Here is a 13,353-nt window from a genome sequence, read left to right as displayed (position 1 = left end):
GGAGGTAGATCCTGGCCCTGTGCTACAGCATCCCCTGCAAGCATGTGAGAAGTACAGCTGCCAGGGCCTCCCTTCAGCCAGCCTGGAGTAGCCCTGGCAGCAGTCTGTCCGCACTCAAGAACTTTGAGAACCACAGATTAAAAGAAAGTAGCTGTAACAAAGCATCTGATTCTTGTTTTGATGATGAGTCAAATGAATTTTGTTGAAGAAGAAGAAGGAGGAGGAAGAGGACGAAAAGGAGGGGTAGTGGGAAGAAAAGAAGACATTTCCAACTGGTTATTTTTAAGATTTGCTAGACTTTATAGATTGAGCATCCCTAATACAACTGCTTTTAAAAGTCTGGGATTTAGGACTTTGTGTTTAGGCATGCTCAAATGGGACTAAGGAATTATTTTCACTTGCTAGATGTGCTAATGCTATCACATGTTCAAAAACTAATTTAAGAGATGGATACTAAAATATTTTATAAATACTAAAATATTTTATAAATGACATGGTCAGTTTCAAAATAATCTTGGAGGGAAGCTAAACCACTGTGGCTTTGAATTGGTAATTGCTTGTTCTGGGTAGGTTCCTGAAGGTTTCTATCCAATTTTGTCAATTTTTATAGATATTTGAGATGTTCATCATAAGAAGGAAAAGAATAACCTATCCCAGAAGCCAGGCAAAGCACTGATGGCTTGTGTGGCCTCTGGGAGGGGTGTCTTTCAGTTCTGTTTCTTAGTTCTAACAGCCTACTTGGTGCCACATACTCTGCTAAAATTAGAAACTTATCCCTTATTGTGACCTAAGGGAGTTAGTTTTCTTTTTCTTTTTTAATTCATAAACGGAATACATTTGGACTATTAGGTCAAGGTGTAATTATACCCTTAAAAATTTTTAATGTAATGTATATTTAATTGATTTTATGGGTCATACTGTGAGGTTCCAATATATGTGTACAGTAGGTATTGGTATCATCAGGGTGATTGACATGCCATGATTGACATACCATGTTAATTATTTCCTTGGGTTGGCATCATTCAAGATCCCCAGCCAACTGGAGTTGCATTTTTTTTTTTTTTTACTTTTTACCCCTCTTTCCAGACGTAGGGGCCAACACTTCAGGAATTTATATGACTTGCCTTAGACTTCTGCAGTCAGGAAGTGGCAGGGCTTGGCTCTGAAACCTTGCTGTCTTAGTGTACCTTCTTCTTGAGATAAACAGGAAGGTTTAAGTCCTGTGGGACAACATACATAAATATTTAAAATTCTTTGTTGTAAGAGCGCACTTGAAGATGTACAATTTTAGGAGAGTGCTAGTAAGAAATACCCTGGAAGCTGGTGATTGGCACAGCCCTTCATAGGCACTGATGCTCAAAGAAAAGAAAAGCTCTTTGTTGCTTTGGCCATTGCTGCTGTCTGCCATGGTATGGCTTCCTGAGCTCCCAGTAGATAAGGAGTGTTAGTTGAAGTATTAATTAAGTATCACAGTATTAAAAACTATATGAATAGGGCTAGGGAGATGGCTCGGATGGAAAAGTACTATAGAAGCATGAGTACTTGAACACTCTTGTCAAATCTGGGCCGGGAAGTTCACATCTATGACTCCAGCACTGAGGGAAGAGGTAGTAGCAGAATTGGCCAGTCACCTAACTGAATCAGTGAGCTTCACTTTCAATGAAATACCCTGCCTCAAAAAATAAGATGGAAGCTAGGCGTGGTGATGTACTTCCCAGCACTTGGGAAGGCATAGGCAGGTGGATCTCTGTGAATTTGAGGCCAACCTGGTCAAAAAAGCGAGTCCAGGTGAGCCAAGGCTGCACAGAGAAATCCTGTCCTGAAAAACCAAAAATAAGTTAATAAAGAAATAAATAAAGTAAGATGGAAAGCAATGAAGGAAAACATGCTGTTCTCTGGATTCTGCATGTATGTTCATACATGCACATGCATATTTTTACATAGCACACACATATGTACACACACATATACAAACACACATACACACCTTTTCAAATGGCCTGAAGTCTTATCCCATGGGAATGCCAACGTTAATGCTTTATGCTATGTCAGTATATACATCTATGTAGATATGTATGTTTTATGAACAGTTATTGTTTTGGGTTCTTTTATCACTAATTATAATCATACATCAATAAAGTTCTGAAGCCTCATTTTAGCTACAAAATTATTTCTTCTAATGTAAGTCGTATGCTGAGCTGACTGTAGAAAGAGCAATGGGTGAACCAGGCAAACAAGGAAAGGAGCATCCTTCCCCAAGCCCACCCTCCACCACACCCTTTGAATCTCAATTCATTACAGTATGAAAGGTGAGCCAGGGGTTGCTATGTCAATGTCACAGATGTGGAACTTAGGATGACTTTGTTCTAGGATGTGTGGCTTGTGAAATCGTGATTAGAAGACAAGTGTTCCTGGGCTCCTGGTCTGTACTAGAGAATCAAAGCTACCTAATGATGAAATTAGTATCCTTTTTGGAGATGCTCTGAAGTCTTTGTACCTGACATGATTGGTTAATCTTCAAAGGAGGTTAAGGCAGGGAATAAAAAAAAAGAAAAAGAAAAAAAAATACATACGTTAAACATTTTAATTTAGCTTAAAACAGACAAATGTACATTCATTTGCCATTCTTTTGATGTAGGGCCAAGCCTTTTTCAGACTATGGATCTGCTGATTGGAGTTCCACATCTTCTTTCTTTCACAAACCACATCCATAATGTATTTCTGTCACTACCAATTTCTGTTTCTTTCAGATGAAGAGGAAACTTAAGCACTTGCAGAGCAATCTGAATATAGAATTTTTATAGATGGTTCCTCCTACATCTTTTACAGTTGTCTCGCCCACACCTAATTTGCCAGAAAAGTGTGTTTCAGTGGCTTGCTTTTATCTGGTCTCCCGTGAAGCGTATGTTAATAGCCATATGGCCAACTTTCTGTCCATGCATTGGCTCATAGTTCGACTTAATATGTTATTAGATTCTGTTATTTTATTGAAAGCAGAGATATTATAAACATGTTTGGAAACAAACTAGAAAAGGTGCTACATGAGCTGCCAACCCATCCTGTCCCTTCTTGGTAGCAGAAGTGGTTCATTATAGCCAAGAGAAAAGGGGGTGTTAGCCTTGCAGCCAGTTAGGGAGTCTCTGCTGTGCCACTTCACAGGACGGTGGACTTGGCATCTGCAGTCCATTCTGAAAAAATCCAAATCAGTCCTTCTGATGCTCTGTAGTTGCTGAGTATTGTCATGTTAAAATCCAAACATCAAAAAAAATCAGTTTGTTATTATAACTTCTGTTAACACAAAAGAAACTACAAAAATTTAAAACTCACCATTGATGTTTGGTTACCACATCAATATATGTTTATAGATGTGGAGATGTGTGTTTCCTTTTGTGAAACAGAAGTGCCTCAGATTCAGCATTCAGTCTGTTGATTTGGGCTCTTTCTTTCACTAATTATAATCATCTTTTGAAATCAATAAATAGAGCTCTGCAGCATCCTTTTTAATAGCTGCACAATTCTTTCTTTCAATGTAAGAACCATAATTTATTTATTTGGATTCATATGAAACAAATCAGTTTGTTTATTGTTCTTGCCACTGGCAGTACCAAGGTGAGCACCTGTGGAGAAAGGTTTTTTTTTTTTTGTGCTGATGTGATTTTTCCCAGGGATAGATGCTGTGGTGCAGAATTGCCAGGTCAGAGGGATACATGCACTTACAATTCAGTAAGTCTTGCATCCAGTATTGTCCCAAGCCCTGCCATGGTCCTGACAGTTTTCTTCCACCCTGGATTCTGCCATTTTGCTAATGTAATGTCCCGAAAGGTGCATCTAGCTTATACAGATATTTTGTTAGTGAGATTGAACATCCTTTGATATTATTTTTAGTTCTTCCTGTGTAATCTGCTGTTTTATGTTATTGTATTTTTTCTAATTCTTTTTCTTTTTTTCTTTAGATTGAAGAAATGAAGGCAGAGATCACCACATTACACAAAAAACTGTTTGAACAAGAAAAGAAGCTGCAGAATACAGCAAAACTTCTGCAGCAGAGCAAACACCAGGAGAAAGTCATCTTTGATCAGTGTAAGTGAGAGGCGGGGTGGAGGGATGTCAGGGTGGGAGGTGAGGTTACCATGGCTGCATACTGCTTGCCTCTGTGAGCTGATAGTGCAGTCTTGGCTTATACTCTTTGGAGGCCGGGCTTTTGAGGTCATGCCTCCTACTTTCTTTTTTCTGCTTTATGCTTTTGACCCACAATCAGTTCTGCCAGGACTGTCTCTTATGGAGTGACAGATTGTGCATTATAGGATTATGGTTGTTAGGAGTATGGTAGGCATCTATCTGTCCTTGGAGGTGGCTGTTCCAAATGAAGGGCCCCCTGAGCTGATTCTGAATGGAGTAAACATTGTCATCTGGAACATGGAATGGCAGTCTAGGACAGGATCTTCAAGAACAGAAGTGAGGAGTCGGCTTTATGTGTGAGAACCCAATAGTCTTGCTGATGGAATAACAGCTGACTGTGGTAAGCTGAGACAGGAGGAGGACCAGACAACAGGACCTTTTGGGAAAGACCTGTAGGGGAGATCAAGGTGGTTCCCTCCTACAGCAGAGGACCAACCTGTCATGCTTCATGTGAAAGCTCTTCATGGTATTAGTACCATGGGCTTCAGTGGAAAAGGAAGAGAGGTGAAGGTCAGTGCTGGCTCTAACCTAGCCATATCAGAGACTGGTAACAGCTGTGTGCCTCATGTTCAACTCTGCAGCATTCTTCACCAGTATGTGGAGACAAGCAGCTTCAACCACGTTCTTCAGCAGCTCAGCCCTGGCCTTGCCCATGCCATCAGCCAGTCAGATTGCCTGTCCTGGGAGTCTTTCCAGTTGTACCATCCTCTCTCCGCTACCACAGGCTAGGGCTCTCAGCAGTATTTCTTAGAGTTACCAAGCATAGATTATTGCTAAGTAGGCAGTCTCGTTACCTGTCCCCTGGGAACCTTCTGAAAAAGACTTTGAACTGTAGATGAATGAGATCAGTTATGTCCAGGCAATGGGCTCCTCTCTGGTATCCCATTCACAGGCCAGGAGGACAAGGGAACAATAGTTTCTGTCATCCAGGAGCTTGGGCTCTCTGAGGGATGAGGGAACATAAAGCTTCAGGATTATAAACTGAGGGCCTGCCTGAGATAGCCTGAAAGGTGGTGTGAGGCTTTGATTCAAGATAAAATTTGATTGGCTCAGAGGGATGTCAGCAGCAGGAACAAGATTCCTCCAGAACTGTGAGGATTCCAGAGGCAACAGAGCAGTGAGTGTTCTAGGCATCCTGAAGATATGCCAAGGCTAGCATTTGAGCAACAGTGTATATTGGTTAGGTTTCTTGACATGTGCTACAATCCCTAACAGAAGCAACTTAAAGGAGGACAAGTTTGTTCTAACAGTTTAGAGAGTGTGAAGTTAATCATAGTGGGGCCATGGTGGTGGGTCAGGTCCTATATGTGGGAATAGTAGCATGAGGTGGCTAGTCACATTTTGGGACAAGACAAAAGGCAGAGGATTAAAGAGACCACGTTATCATCCTGAAGGCCTAAACCCAACATCCTGTTCATACCAGCAAGGCCTTACTCTATGACCTCTCCAAATGGTCCCACCAATTGGGAACTGAGTGTTTAAACACAGGAGTCCATAAAGAACATTTCATGTCAAGCCATAACAGAGGCCTGTGGGTCAGGGCCAAGGAGGAGTAGCAGGGTTTGCTGTGGTCCATTTGTGTGTCAGAGTATCACATGGCAGAGCATGGAGACATTATAAGGTGTAGGAGATCTATAAAAGCCCTTCCAGCAGGCAGGGCTGTGGAGGAAGGATAAATTTGAAAAACAGGTGATTGCCCAACAGACAGGATATTGTGGGTCTTACTGATGAGGGACTTATGGACAAGAGGAGCCCTCAGAGATGTGGTGACAGTGTCAGTTGTAGGCATGCTCAGGTGCTATGGAACATTTGGGCCACATTCCTGGGGATGCAGGGTTAAGAGGTGGTGCTTCATATAGCCGGAGTCCAGGGAGTAGGGCTTTGGCCCAAGTTCCTGAAAAGCCACAAGGCTCTTGGTGCTGATTCTGGTTTGGGATGAGGAATTTCAGGGGCTGGCAGAATTCAGCTTAGATGGTGGGTCACTCTGCTGTGGCAGATCCAGAAGCTAGAACCATGCCATGCCACATCCTGGGTCAGAGAACTGGGAATGTACCCAGATCTCAGCTTTGCCCTCCTGTGTGATATGCATTAAGTGGCTCTGACTCTGGGTTCCAGGCTCCTCCTCTCTGAACAGACATAGTCTTCTTAAACACCATTGGCCACAGGGCTCTGGGTGCTAGTTATAATTGCATATACAGAGTTAGGAGAGTGATGTCACCAGTGTGGAGGACAGAACAGGTGGTACCCCAAAGATTTTCATTTCCCTTTTCAGTAAGTCCCTGGATATCCCTAAGCCCTTCAGCCTGCCAGGTCTGTTCCTAATTTTGAACTGACAGAGTGACATTGACATGCTGTCCCCTACCCTACTTCCTCCACATAGGGACAGGGATGAGAAAGATCCAGGGCTTGCCCCTTCAGTGCTTACACTGACACTACTTCCTCTCAGAATCTGTAGGAGAGGGCTGAGAAAGGGTGAGACCTGGGAACCTGGGACCTTACCACTCATGAGTCATGTGGCCTGGCACTGTCCACTTCACTTCTATGCTTCAGGTCCTTCTTTGCCAACTAAGTGTAGCAATCTTGTCTCACAGGATTGGGGTCGTCAATGAATCAGTACCTGCCATGGGGCCAGGCAGGCCCTCCAGTGGGCATTTTTCTTTCCAGTCTCTGGTGGTGTGGGAGAGCCCTGGACTAAGCTAGGTAGTCCAGGTATGTGCTTTGCTCTGCACTGAGGTCAGTCTGATTTGGGATACATTCTTTATCACTCTGAACCTTGTCTTCTCATCACAGCAGGAATTTCTGAGTGTGGGAACGTGGGTGGTGTACCTGTTTAGATGTAAGAGAAACTTCAAAACTTGGACCTGCAGATTCCTGCGCTATGATGTGCTTGGCTCACCCGGAACATTCAGAGGTCTTTCAAGATTATTTTTAACCTCCATGCCATGAGCACCTTTTGTGGGTCACAGGGCCCTTGATGGATCTTGAGAAAGTGATAGTCTCTGCCCAGAAAAACTCACAAATCTTTATCCATACCAGAGTTATATGCTGATATATTGGGCTTCCTAGGTCACATAATGAACCCTGCAGCCAGGGGTGAGTAGGAGGCATAGAGAGTCAGGGAATACCTGTGACCCTCTTTACTCAAATAAAAATGAGGCCTACTCTTGTCTGTTGACCTCTCTGTCTCCAGATAGAATTTTTGGTGAAGCAAGAAAAAATATTTCCTCCAGGCAGCCACAGAACAGTTATTCTGAGTAAGCGGGCAGCAGGCCATGTGCTGGGTGCAAGTCACAGGTGGCCTCAGCAAGCACGAGCCAAGGGCTTAGTGGATTCTGAGAAGAGTGTACTTCCTGGACCTCACCAGGTCCAGCCTGAGCTAGGAATGGATTCTTTTTTTTTTTTTTTACTCTTCGAGCCCAAGCAGGCCTCAAACTCATGACAATTCTCCTGCTTCTCAGCCTCCCAAGTGTTCTGCCTCTATATTCCCAATCAGGCTCAAAACCTGATCTTTCTCTCACTGTTTAGTGTGTGCTGGGTAAGAACGGACTATGGAAGAAAGCAGTTTTGTGCATGGTTGCTCCTGAATGGTAGGCTCTCCTGTCTTTCCAGAGTCTAACACAGCTCACATGTCAGCAAGCAGGAGCCTCAGTACTCACCCATTAACACACTCCTGTTTAGACAGAATGCACCTGAACTGAGACGACAAAATACCCTGAAACATGCTTGCAGGAAGGCAGGGTAAAACTCTTCTTTCACAGGACTTCCCTGGACACTTGGCACAGGTCTCCAAGTGTGGGCTTGTTTCTCACACTGCTTCCCAGGTAACCCAGGACACCAGAGGAAGCTGGACACTGTGAAATCCTGCCCTCTACACTGCCCAGCACCACCATTTTTTTTCCAACCTGCAGAAGGGGTTCCAGGTGCCCATTCAGAGCCCCGCATTAACTCTGAAAAATAGAATGTATGCATGCTCTTCCATTTGGGGCCCTTTGAGGACTTGAAGTGTTGTCTATAGCCTACCCTGATAGGTTATTTGGCTCTGAGGGTTGAGAAGAAACAAGTGAGACCCTCATATTTCTCTGTGGTCTGGATGCTTCAGGGCTGTTGTGTTAGTCACTCATTGCTGTGACAAAAATAAATGAGAGAAGCCACTTGGGAGGATGGATTTCCTTTGGCTCATAGTTTGGATGTATATGGTTCATCGTGCTAGGCAATGCATATGGGAACAGCACAGTCTAGGTAGTGGGAGCGTATACCTTATTCATGTCTTAATGGATCAGAAAGTCTAGAGTGTGGGCCACAATCAGAAGTACTTATCTTTTTAAGTCTTGGCTTAGCAGGCCACTTCTGCTAACTAGGCCTTGGTCCCAAAGGTATCATAACTCTCTATGATGGTCATCTTTTTTTCTTAATTAATTTTGTTTACTTTTACATTAATTTCATTTTATTCACTTTGTATCCCAGTTGTAACCCCCTTCCTCATTCCCTCCCAACTCCCTCCCTCTTTCATCTCTTCCCATTCCCCTCTCCAAGTCCACTGATAGGGGAGGTTCTCCTCCCCTTCCATCTGACCCTAGCCTATCAGGTCTCATCAGGACTGGCTGCAATGTCCTCTGTGGCCTGGCAAGGCTGCTCCCCACTCAGGAGGGGGGGGGGGTCAAAGAGCCAGCCACTGAGTTCATGTCAGAGACAGTCCCTGTTTTCCTTACTAGGGAACCCACTTGGATACTGAGCAACCATGGCCCACATCTGTACAGGGGTTCTAGGTTATATCCATGTATGGTCTTGGTTGGAGTATCAGTGTCAGAAAAGACCCCTGTGTCCAGATTTTTTGGTTCTGTTGCTCTTCTTATGGAGCTCCTGTCTTCTCCAGGTCTTACTAACTCCTCCTTATTTCATATGATTACCAGCACTCTGCACAAAGTTTAGTTATGAGTCTCTGCATCTGCTTTGATACCCTGCTGGGTAGAGTCTTTCAGAGGCCCTTTGTTGTAGGCTCCTGTCCTGTTTCCTGTTTTCTCCTTCTTCCATCCTGTTTGTCTGAGTGAGTATTGATCATCTTACCCAGGGTCCTCCTTCTTGATTAGCTTCTTTATGTTTACAGGTTTTAGTATGTTTGTCCTATATTATATGTCTAATATCCACTTATAAGTAAGTATATACTGTGTGTGTCTTTCTGCTTCTGGGGTACCTCACTCAGTATGATCTTTTCTAGATCCCACCATTTGCCTGCAGATTTCATGATGGTCATCTTTAACTGTGAATGTGACACAACCTAAAATCACCTGGAAAGAGAGTCTAGTCTCAAGGAGGGATTGTCTGCATTGGGTTTGCCTGTGGGCGTGTCTGTAGGGAGTTGTCTTACTAAAGTTAATTGATGTAGGAAGACTCAGCCATTCCCTGGGCAGGGGGATTCTGTACAAGTAAGAGTAGAGAAACTGAGCTGAACACAAGCAAGCAAGCCAAAGACATGCATGCTTCTCTGCTCTTGACTGTGGATGGATGTGTCTAGCTGTCTCAGGCACCTGCTGCCTTGATGGTCACAGTGGTAGAATGTAACCTAGACTTTTGAGCTAAAGTGAACCCTTCACTATGGTGCTTTTGCCAGAATATTTTGTCATAGCAGCATAAACGACACTAGGACTAAAACAGTACCTCCAGCTGAGGATCATGCGATTGATCAAACATGAGCCTGGTTAGGACCCTAACCAGGTTAGAACCAGGTGATATGAGCCTGGTTAGGACCCTCAGAAGTTGTACAGTTGTCTGGGTCGAGGCTTCCTGCTCCCTGGCTCTGATTTCATTCTACTCTTCTGTGGCTCTAATTGTTCTGTTCTGTGCTTTCTCTTCAGTGATCATCACCCACCAAGTCCTTCGGAAGGCCAGGGGAAACCTGGAGGTAATGGCCCCTGAGTTGTTTGCACTGAATGCTTTGGGTTACTAGGGGTTGGAAAGGTCCAGACTGGTTTTTGTTTGTTTGTTTTTGTTTTTGTTTTCTTCTTAAGAATAAAGTCGAAGTTGGGACCAAGGGTTACACTTCTCTACAAGCAGCTGTGGTTTTCATCTCAAAGAGTGTGAAAATTTCTGTTCTCTCACACCTGTCCTCAGTGGTTTCTCTGTTTCAGTGCTGTGAAGTACAGCAAACAGCAGCCCACACAGAGGCATGTGTGCATAGTCTTTCTGGAATAAATGAATGAGTGAATAAGTGAATGCAGTGTGTGCTCATGGTCATTTTGTTCTGATGTTTACTGATCAAACTGTCTTTGAAAGATGTTTTAAAATAGCACCTCACTTTTAACTCTGTCAGGGATCTCACTTCAGAAATTTCATGACCTAATATTCTCTCTCTCTCTCTCTCTCTCTCTCTCTCTCTCTATCTATCTCTCTCTCTCTCCCCCCCCCCCCTTTTCTCTTTTCTAGCTCAGACCTAGGGCGGCTGCCCATCCAGAAACTTCCAGTCCCAGCAGACCGGGCTTGTGAGGAGAGCTTTCAGCTAATAAAGCTTGTGGTCCTGAGATCACCTGAGTCTGTCCTCCCTGTGGTTCATGGTGGTGAGGGATGCAAAGGCTGCCAGCAAGAGGAAGTGTGGTGATGTGCTGGAATCTCTGTGAGAGTTGTTGTTTCAAAGGTTCTATGGCTCTGCAGTCAGGCACTAGAAAGGCCTTGAACTCTGGGTGTCATCATTGACCTGGAGCACCCTGCACACTGGAGAGCATCACATCCACCCTCAGGTCTGAGAACTCAGCTTTCAGCCAGCACTACAGTTAGAGGATTTCCCTTAAATGGTTCATTTCTTTTCAGATGTATGATTCACGTAGTCTGGGTGGAGCCTCAAAACCCAGCTCCTAAACTCCCTTTTAATATACACCATTGTCTTGGGAGCCACATGACCCTCACATCTCACTTGCTCCTAAGCCCACTCCAGGATCCAGAGAGAGTCCATGTGGGGTTGCTATGGCACTATGCCTCTCCAGCCAGGTCCTTAGTTCCTCACAGCCTGCCCTAAGCTGAAGTTGTTTCAGATACAGGAAACAGAGTGAGGCCTGGAGCCTGGGACTTGGCTTTTGCACCACTTTGTGATGCTAGTCCCCTGTGTAGCTCTGCTGTCTTTGTTGCTGCCTGATGTACTAGCTGCTGCAGCCCTGTCACTGACTTTTGTGTTTAACTGTTCTTAGGCTTCTACTGAGCTTCATGGGTTCCTGAGCATTAAACAAAGCCTGGCTTAGCCCTCTTTATAGTTGACTTTTCTTTCCTGCGGGAGTCCATCATGCTGACCTGTTGCTTTATATCATCTCCCATCCTTTCACGTTGAATGCTACTTCATCACTTCTGCTCTGACCTCTCTGCCTTTCCCTTTCTAGTCTTTGGTTTCTTTTCTTGAGTCTTCTCCCTTCTCTCCCTAAAGCAGCCAAGGTGCAGAGGCAAACCATGTATTTGACCAGTCACTTCCCCCGCTGCCCATGTTGGCGGCTCCCCATTGTTCTGTGCATCCAGGCCAGGCCCCTAGCAGGGATCACAGTGCCTCCAAGTCTGGCTGCTACCACATTTTCTCTTTTCTCTTCTTACCTCTTTGCTTCCAGCTGACTGCCTCGGCCTAAGATGCTCCTGCTGTTCTTCTCAGGGTCAGCTAGGGTGCTATCTTTCCCTGCCTTTTTTTTCCTAGCCAGCTTTGGGTGGTCCTTCAGAAATCTTTTCCCATATCGGAATGCTCAGACTCCTGATTCTGGACATTGATTTTTCTCTCTGGCCCCCTCCCAGTCTGTGCTGGGACACTCCTATTTGCTAATCCTCCCTGAGCCCTTGGAGAGCACCGTGTGTCCACATTTAATGCCAAGTTCACACACGTGCGCACACGTATGCACACACACATGCACAGAGAGTTGTTGCCTGTGCTGGCAGTTGAAATTGCCCTTCGTATCCCTTCTTTATATACCTTCTTCCAGATTCCAGACTGGCTTTCCCTGCTGCCACTCAGCTACCCAATAAGGCAGCTGTCAGGGGCCTCAGCTGCTTAGCCAGAGAGTTGAAGCCCAAGTGCCTGCTCTCTGCCTCTGTCTCCTCAGCTGGGCCAGCCTCTTCTGTCATTTATATTATTTTCTGTACAGCTGCATCATTTTCTGATTTACCACTGTGTAAAAAGCAGATTTAGGTACTCCATGATGTCAGGTTCCTTGTTCCTTTACCCTTTTTTCTGAGAAGAAACTTGCCTGCCGAGAGCAGCAGACCTGGCCTCTAGTCCCTAGCTATATGCTGTTGTCCTGTTTGCAACCTGTTCAGTGAGAGTTACCTGTCTACCAAACCCTGCTGTCTTAAGCTGCAGAAATTGAAGTTAGTTGAACTGCAAGGTTCTTGTCCGAAATCAGCACCTCTTCTTCAATGTCTCTCCGTGGCTGGCTCCGAGCTGGTTGTAGACGTGTTGTCTGGAGTGCCTATGTCAGATGTGCAAAAGTGCACGTGTGAGCAGTGCTGGGGCACAGGCTCATGGGGACACGCAGCCAGGCGAGAGAATAGGCCTGGGCTCAGGTGTACCCATGGTGAGTAGCATTACCTGACTGGTGCATGCGTACATTGCCCATGAAGCTAAGCTTGCTCATTGGCATAGACATGAACTAGGATTTTGGAACTCCACTAAACCTAGGGTGCCTGGGAGCAGGTGATGCCTAGCTGAATCTCTGGGAGCCCAGGGCTACCTCACTTCAGGTCTCCCACAGTTTTTTAGTAACACAGTTATCCAAAACAACTGCGATGTTATTCTTTAGCCTAAAATACTCCCAGACTTTGGCTAGGAGAGACCCTCATCTGGGAGGTGGGGGAGCATTCGCGTTTGTTTTGGCTGGATGCGGGCCAAGAACAATCTGCAAATTTGGACCTTGGAAAATGCTCCATTGTCCCTTGTGAGTTAATTTTACCAGCAGCTGAATTCAGGAGGCTGTGAGGCAGTAATAAAAAAAAAAAAAAGTCAATTTTTTGTTGGTGAAATTAATCACCACGTGTGCCTGAGCAGCTGTACCTGAGAGACCCAGGTGCAGAGGCTAAATATATAGTGAGACAAGGGGGACGGTCTGGGTCTCCTGCCCTCTTTACCTTGGTAGTGGCCTTCAGTGTCTTTCTAATATCCACACACTCTTGGTCTGTCCCACCATGAAGCCCAAGGTACAGTAGCTCTCTGTCAGA

General features: G+C 44.8%; 1 protein-coding gene across 12 annotated transcripts in view; it reads left to right on the top strand.

The window, feature by feature from the left end:
* Cdk5rap2 (CDK5 regulatory subunit associated protein 2) overlaps positions 1-10,694 on the top strand; it is a 190,066-nt gene extending 179,372 nt beyond the window's left edge. For all 12 annotated transcript variants that reach the window (XM_060381226.1, XM_060381219.1, XM_060381224.1 and 9 more), the window contains 3 exons: positions 3,954-4,080; positions 10,032-10,078; positions 10,600-10,694. In XM_060381226.1, coding sequence (XP_060237209.1) covers positions 3,954-4,080; positions 10,032-10,078; positions 10,600-10,659 — 234 coding nt within the window. In that variant the 3' untranslated portion in view covers positions 10,660-10,694. The remainder of the gene's footprint in view (positions 1-3,953; positions 4,081-10,031; positions 10,079-10,599) is intronic.
* The last annotated feature ends 2,659 nt before the right edge of the window (positions 10,695-13,353 follow it).

The sequence above is a fragment of the Meriones unguiculatus genome, chromosome 3 (assembly GCF_030254825.1).
Source record: "Meriones unguiculatus strain TT.TT164.6M chromosome 3, Bangor_MerUng_6.1, whole genome shotgun sequence".
NCBI lineage: Eukaryota > Metazoa > Chordata > Mammalia > Rodentia > Muridae > Meriones > Meriones unguiculatus.
Note: the sequence above shows the minus strand (reverse complement) of the source record. Positions and strands in the feature narration are given on the sequence as shown.